The sequence below is a fragment of the Mya arenaria genome, chromosome 15 (assembly GCF_026914265.1).
Source record: "Mya arenaria isolate MELC-2E11 chromosome 15, ASM2691426v1".
Classification (NCBI taxonomy): Eukaryota; Metazoa; Mollusca; class Bivalvia; order Myida; family Myidae; genus Mya; species Mya arenaria.
The window spans coordinates 15,853,981-15,862,605 of NC_069136.1; the positions used below are offsets into that span (position 1 = coordinate 15,853,981).

Sequence of the window (8,625 nt, forward strand, 5' to 3'; positions counted from 1 at the left end):
CTTAAATAGAATGGCTGTGTACATGCAAATTGTATAAAATTTGAACTGTATGTACATGGATAAGACGTAAAAAAACATATATATATATATGTAACATATTATATATATATAATTCTGGGAGCCGATTGGACGCATAGCAAGTGGTGAACTATAAACACATAGTGCATACAAGTATCTTTATTCTTAAAAAAACACAACATAATTATCCAACATATCACATTTTGCCATCAAATAATTAAGAACCAATTATTTTAATGATATCCCCCCCCCCCCCTAAAATGCTAATTACCCACATATAATTTTTGAATTTACCAGCATGTTACTAATTGCTGTCGAATCTGACTATGAAAAGCAGTATAAGCAATATTCAAACTGAGTTATGGGTAGTTTACCATTGACAAAGCTTTACTCTAAATTTGTTAACCATATCAGAAACATGAAATCTAAAAGTGTAGCTTTTGTACATGTATCAATTTTAAAGCATGTCTTGAAATTAATCGCCAAGGAACCTTCACTCACTTGCTAACAAATGGTTCAGTAATCTTTAGGGTTAAACTTGGGCTAGTTTACACATAAAATCAAAAGAAAAATATTGACCAATCAATAAATATTTTGGCTAATTAGCCAAACCAGTTTCGTACAACTGGATGCAAACGTTTTGTGAGAAAGTGTTATGGTTTAGCCGCCGGCTTTGTGTTAGACTCTGCTTTGGTGGCCGCTTTTTTCTTAGCTAGGCAGACCCTTAACTTTTGAAAGGCTTCCCTCTTTCGTGCAGCAGACATCTCGTTTCCGGCGGTCAGATTTATGATATAATACTCAAGCTGGAATAAAAAAATAGAATATTCAAATACAAGAAACACTCAACAATTTTATGATTGAAACATAATATAATACATTCGTAACACCTCGGTCATTTTCCATCGTTAACAAATTAAAATGTATATGGACGGTTTACAATGTAAGAAATCTTTTTATTTAACTATGCTGCACGTAGATCGCGTAGTAATTTCAAATTAGCAGTTAAACGTCAAGTACAATTACGCGGTTGTTTTTGACGGAAAATGGCCGAGTTGTTTCAAATAAATAGAATATATCAAAATGAGTAGAACGCAACACTTTCAAGCTCTCAACATTAAAACAATAACTTCGATAAATGCCGTATCAAACGAAAATATTAAAAGTATATTCAATAGCCGAGAACGTGTGATAGGATCATCCCAACGCGATTGCAGGGTATTTTGCGGAAACCGTGTCACTTAAGATACATCGCACTCGACCCTCGAAATCGGAACACCTCGGCTATAATCATACATATATGACCTCGGAAATAATACGGGTCTTAAAAATTGTACATCGTGGCGGGAGAAATATCAAGTTGTTTTTCTTTTAATCTTAATCTTATTGCAAGTTTCTCCAAATCGTCATTAAGACAAGAATCCAAATCCTTCACTCAGAACATTACTTACGTTATCGAATGGGATTTATTAGCTTAAAGATAATTGAATAAATCGTAGGCTCCCTCACTATTCCCCTTCTGGGCGCCGACAATATTTGTATCACTCAAGATATTTACTCCAACTAAGGGACCAGTTCATAAATTGAAGAACACTGCATTTAATATGTTCCATGTTGCGCGATAAAATGTGAAATTATGTGTGTTTAATAAAACATTTACACTATAATTGATAATGAAACCTTAAATTATAATAACCCTGATTATCATTTTTGAAAATTTTGATTTTAAATACTAACTTTCCTCCAAATAGATAAAGATTACACGGTACTATTACAATATCCTTTATGTTTCTAAACCTCCTACCCAGTAATCTCCCTTGGCGAGCAGCAAAAAAGAGTTTTGAAGAATTAACATTGAGCTTAATTGTTTGTTTTGAAAATGTTATTCAAAAGAGTGAATTCCACATAATTCCCTCTTAATGCTTAGTATTTTTTTATCCCCGTTCTATTTACTCATAAGAGTAAAATGTGTTCCAAAAACAAATACAATATATAAAGCCCGGAATTCACATAACTGGGTTTTCCCATGACGGTACAAACAAAATGTGAATTTTATGCTATTGAATTTCATGTATTAGACCAATGATATTTTTTATATAATTTCATTTGAACCGGAGGATTAGCTTGGGAAAACCAGAACATCTATAATTCTGAGCAGCAATATTTTAACAATGTTATCAACCATAATGTCCTTCGAACATATGTATACCCAACATGTTATCATTGAAATAATAAACCTTTTTTGGTTATCTACATGCACGTTTTTCTTCTTATTTTATTGCGCCGACTTGAAGCTATGCATCATTTTATTTCTTGTTACAAATTCGTATAATTTATCTTGAAGCCTACTAACAAGGTCTGTCCCGAAGATTGCCGGGGATGGTTGTCGACCCTCGCTATCGTTCGATATTAACTTGACACTGGCAATTCAAAGTAATTCAACCACACAGATCAACCGACTAGCATACTATATCCTATTTATCAATGGTATTAATGGATTCTTTGATAAAAAATATTGCTTATCAGGCAGTATGTATCAATGTTGAAGAAGGTACGATTCCACCAAATCTGACTATTACATTGGACGTCCATTTCCGAATGAATACGGAAAATACCGAGAATTTGCGATTGAGACAAACTTACGGCAATGTTATCACACTTCATGATGCGCCATATGTGTATGCATTTCCCGTTCACATAGTGTGCGACATCCATGCCGCGGTAACCATTGACAGAAGGAAAAGACGGAAGAGTGTCCTTTTCACCCCCGCAACCTCCGGCATGGTGCCCGCCACCTGTTGAATGCGCCTTGTCCATCTGTTCCTGAAATGCATCAGCAGTAACGTTAACATGAATGTGATAAGGCTATTAAACGTTTATACACCGTTATTACGAAGTAAACATATATAAGAGTCATATTTTTTTATTGTTCTCGTGTGTTAACATCAAGAAACACACATTACACAATAAAACAAATGGGTTCGGCTAAAAGTTACATAAAAAGGAACAACATGAGGAATAAGGGACTGTGACACGAATGCTTCTTTTAAAAGAGCCATGAAGACACACGTCTTTATTGAAATATATGGGAACTTAATGTCATTATACACAATAAAAGGATGATTAAATGTTAAAAACAATGATTATTATGAAGGATAACGAGTTTAATTTGAAAGAAAGGTGCAGAAAACACGGTAGTTCTACCTTATGAGATGATAGTAGATCACAGTAAATCTTTTAGCATTCACCAATCATTTAATATTTTTGAGTTTTCAACTATTAAATATACGGTTACAATCTTGTTATCAGTAAGAGATAAGGAAAAAGTACTCCCCACTCGATTCTCCTCGATCATTTTTATCGAAAACAACCTCGGATGTATTTGGACGGTTCACATACTCAAAAAGTGGTAAGTTTAAGTCCGCTACAAGCAGATCGCGTAGTAATTATATTTAGCAATTAAACTTTATGACTTAACTCTTGGGAATCTTAATGATGTTTACATTAATTTACTTCACTGGCAATCAATTTAAACTTAGATCAATAATACAACTCTAAATCACTACAATTATTAATGATATAATTAAAAAAATACAAACTACTTTAACTGATGTACCGGCAAACATCCGAGGTTGTTTTCGATAAAAATGGCCGAGGAGTTCCGAATGAGTACACCCGGGTGGTCTCCTACCCATGACCTCTTGGATGAGGAGCGTACACCTACCCATGACCTCTTGGATGAGGAGCGTACACCTACCCATGACCTCTTGGATGAGGAGCGTACACCTACCCATGACCTCTTGGATGAGGAGCGTACACCTACCCATGACCTCTTGGATGAGGAGCGTACACCTACCCATGACCTCTTGGATGAGGAACGTACACCTACCCATGACCTCTTGGATGAGGAGCGTACACCTACCCATGACCTCTTGGATGAGGAGCGTACACCTACCCATGATCTCTTGGATGAGGAGCGTACACCTACCCATGACCTCTTGGATGAGGAGCGTACACCTACCCATGACCTCTTGGATGAGGAGCGTACACCTAATAAAACTACCCAACTTTCATCCTCCTTGTCGCTACAAAACTATTGCAATCTATTAACTATTAATACAAATGCGGCTTCAAACGCAGTTTAAACAAGATCAAAAATTATTGACCAGCTGCTTATATTAAAGCTGAACTCTCATAGATTAAGCTTTTTGACAACTTTAGAAAAATGCATAAAACATCAATTTTTAAACATAAATATGAAAACCTACTATCTGATTATTGTCAGCAGTCTTATTGCACTTGTTGCCATGTATTTTCGCAAAATATGAGCCAAAATATAAATAAAAATGTTGTTAAAACGTTCTATCCGTGAGAGTGCAGCTTTAAATAACTCGACATCACCACAATATATAGTGTGTGTATACCACGTGATAAATTGCGTCATATAAAATGGTGTTGTAAAAGAAAAGTTATTTTTGATTTAAGTCTTCATTTTAAGCAAAATGTTGCCTTCCGACCTAGCATATATGACGTGATTTATCACGTTGTACACACACACACACTGATATACATACATGCACATAAGCTTTTATGGCATTGCCAAGTTTTTTGACATCGGGCAGCTTGCTTTCTCCATCAATTATCCATGTTGGCTCGGCGGCATTGCCGGAGAGAGTTGAAACAGTGATATTGTATTCGTCATGGCCTTTTACGTCTGAAAAAGATATGATAAAACACCTTTAAAAATTACACACCCACTATGTACATTTAATATAGTAATAATTAGTTCCAGAAGAGTGTCACCGACTATCCCAAGTCGGTAATCTCATCATTTAGGCAAAACAGTTCTTTATTTCCCTTACATTTTCATATCAATGGTTGTCCGGTTAGCGCAGTGATTAGCGCACTCGCTTCTCACCTAGGCGAGCCGGGTTCGATTCCCTGCTCGGGCGCATGTAAGTTTGGTTCGTGGTCACCAAGCCGGACAAGTGGGTTTTCTCCGGGTTTCCCCACAACACAAGAGCACCATCTCGCGTAAAATCGGGCCAACGAGAGTGATTAATATAATGTTGTAATAACTTGTTTCACAATCGTTGTAAAATAAATATGCTTAAACTAAATTTTCATATCAGTAGGGTCAGTAGGTAGGCATGACTTTTTTGTAGGATATCGAATTTAATTTAAAAGAAAGATGCAGAAAACATGGTATTTCTACCTTATGAGACGATAGTTGGCTGCAGTAAATCTTTTAGCACTCACCAATCATTTAATAGTTTTGCGTTTTCAGCTATGAAATGCACGTTTACAATCAGTAACTAATATTTTCCATAAATTTATTACTAAAGCTGCACTCTGACAGATTGACCATTTTAACAACTTTTAAATTTATATATTTATGTTATAAAAATGAAGTTTTTATGCATTTTTCTTAAACCGTTAGCAACGGTTAGAGCCATAAAACATTAATTTTCGAACGGGAATATGAACATGTACAATCTGATTTTTTGTCAGCAATCTTTTATCATTGGTTTGCAGATATTTACGCAAAAAAATGCTCTTTCCAAGACAAAAAATAAAAAAGTTGTAAAAATGGTCAATCTGTGAAAGTGCAGCTATAAGGAGGTAATTTGTGCATGTATCGTAAATTTAATTGACTTAAATGAGTATAAAAGTCACATATGGAAAAACATAGAATTACAGACTATTGGCAAAGCATGTTCCAAATCAGTACGTATTTAAACTAAATCATTTAAACTAAAACTTACCGTGGTGAACATGTTGTCCCAGAGCTGCTAGTATTCCAGCTGATAAGCCCACGAGCAAAATTAAAGATTTACAACCACCTGCCATAGCCATCTCACTCCGCACAAGCGTACGTATAATGTAAAACGTTATTAACGTCGAACGTTGTTAAGGTGTATTACGTTACGGAGCTTTATCTGAGCACTAATTACTATCTAACCAAAGATGCGCATTCATATGTTAAAAGGACGTCGGCAAACATACCAATTAAGTCTGTAATTAATGAGGCAAAAAATCTACAGAGTGACAAACCATGTATACATATATACGTATGGTGGTGATTGTATGATTAATTACCGCGTCATTGTCTTAACAAGTATGCAAATGTATTGTTTGACAAATACAGCTGGTCAACCGTACGACGTATGTTAATGCCAACTGAGCAGAAGAAATAGATTGGCAGCCGGTTATATGTAATTTTATGACATTTAACATGTTTTACCTGAATTAAATAAATAATTAAACATGAGTACGGCGAAGGACGTTTCACACCGCACAAAAGAACAGAACAGAACAGAACAGACATTTTATTAAGACTTATACTAACGAACATCGTCTAACCACATAATACTTCACTTAAATAAGTCATGTGTATGTACAAGGTAAGTTTTAAAGTTGAACAAATATTTGTGTTACAGGAGCTTGAGGCAATTGAAATTAACTACTATAAGGTATAAATATGCAAACGCAGTAGTGTAACATCTTCAGGAACAGGTTGTAAAAGAGGATGAACAGAATTATGTATCATTATTTAGAATACAGTGTCGGATACAAAGTGATTCCTAAACGTGTTTACAAAGCTTAATAAGCTCAAATTTATTAACAGAGTTTAATAGTTGATGATATTTAAACACGGAGGGGCGAACATAATAATGACGTTTTATGTATTTCTGTCATATAACTAAATAACATGGGCATATACATACAAATTGGTATTCATCTTCAATATCAAGATGGTTACAACACATACAGTAGCGTTCATTACGCGGAATATTATTTCTGGCATATCGTCCAGTTTGTATTCTTAATGAATGTACAGATAATCGTAATCTACAAATATAAAGTCGGTATTTCCTTGGTAATATATTCAGATATTCTTCATACTGGAATGCTTTTTAAATACCTTATGCATGTCAAGAACAGAGCTATTAGCTAATAAACCATGCCATTTCTGCTTAAATGTTTCTATAACTCTACATGTAAATTCGTGAATAAATGCGTTTACGTTTACATTTTGTACATTAACGAATAATGTGTAAAGCCATAATTATTAAGAAGTTTTTTAACATTGGTAACCCAACTGGAATATCCTTTATAACTATCAGCTTGTAGATATACAACACTTAACAAGATATTATTATTGTTAACTATTTTCAACCAGTACTTAATTATACATAAGTATCTAGTAATATATGAAGAATACAAGACTTGAAGAAACTGTTTACTAGTATTACATTTAAAATTTAATTTTCCAGGCGTTTATTTTAATTGATTGGCAGCATAAATTGTTAAATTGAGTTATAAATACAATTAAATTAGATTAATAATAATATATTGTTTACAAACGGGTATTTTTTATCTTTGCCCGTGGGCAAGATAAGAAAAACAGCATGGCCAAATATTTGGATCTACTTATCAGGAATGGGGGAAGTTAAAGGCAACATAAGAAATAACAGCATGGCCAAATATTTGGATCTACTTATCAGGAATGGGGGAAGTTAAGGGCAACATAAGAAATAACAGCATGGCCAAATATTTGGATCTACTTATCAGGAATGGGGGAAGTTAAGGGCAACATAAGAAATAACAGCATGGCCAAATATTTGGATCTACTTATCGGGAATGGGGGAAGTTAAGGGCAACATAAGAAATAACAGCATGGCCAAATATTTGGATCTACTTATCAGGAATGGGGGAAGTTAAGGGCAACATAAGAAATAACAGCATGGCCAAATATTTGGATCTACTTATCGGGAATGGGGGAAGTTAAGGGCAACATAAGAAAAAACAGCATGGCCAAATATTTGGATCTACTTATCAGGAATGGGGGAAGTTAAGGGCAACATAAGAAATAACAGCATGACCCAATATTTGGATCTACTTAACTGGAATGCGGGGGGGGGGGGTGTTAGTCTATTGTAACATGTCTTCATATAAAGAGTCCAATAATCATGTGTACTTCGTTTAAGTGACATAGGTGAAGACTGTTTTAAGCCTTGTTGTTTATCTCGTTTAAGTGACAAAGGCGAAGGCTGTTTTAAGTCCAGGTGTTTATCTCGTTTAATGAAGGTGAAGGTTGTTTTAAGTCTTGGTGTTTATCTCGTTTAAGTGCCATAGGTGAAAGCTGTTTTAAGTCTTGGTGTTTATCTCGTTTAAGTGACATAGGCGAAGGCTGTTTTAAGTCTTGGTATTAATCTCGTTTAAGTGACATAGACGAAGGCTGTTTTAAGTCTTGGTGTTTATCTCGTTTAATTGACATAGGTGAAGGTTGTTTTAAGTCTTGGTGTTTACCTCGTTTGGGTGACATAGGTGAAGGATGTTTAAGTCTTGGTGTTTATCTCGTTTGGGTGACATAGTTGAAGGCTGTTTAAAGTCTTGGTGCTTATCTCGTTTAAGTGATATAGATGGAGCTGTTTAAGGTCTTGGTGTTTATCTCGTTTAAGTGATATAGATGAAGGCTGTTTTAAGTATTGGTGTTTATCTCGTTTAAGTGACATAGGCCAATCTCAACTGTTTCTTTAAATCTACAAGCACACAAATAAGTGATACACTTCTTGTGGTGTACATTGGCAACATAATAAGAGCAAA

The 8,625-nt window shown here is 34.9% G+C and overlaps 1 protein-coding gene across 1 annotated transcript; it reads right to left on the reverse strand.

Moving 5' to 3' along the window:
• Positions 1–113: 113 nt before the first annotated feature.
• Positions 114–5,995, reverse strand: LOC128218903 (uncharacterized). Its single transcript, XM_052926669.1, has 4 exons — positions 5,781–5,995; positions 4,590–4,729; positions 2,659–2,838; positions 114–821 (listed from the first exon to the last, which is right to left on the reverse strand). Exons 1-4 carry the CDS (start codon positions 5,869–5,871, stop codon positions 672–674), a joined length of 561 nt encoding a protein of 186 aa, XP_052782629.1. The 5' UTR covers positions 5,872–5,995; the 3' UTR covers positions 114–671.
• Positions 5,996–8,625: the final 2,630 nt, after the last annotated feature.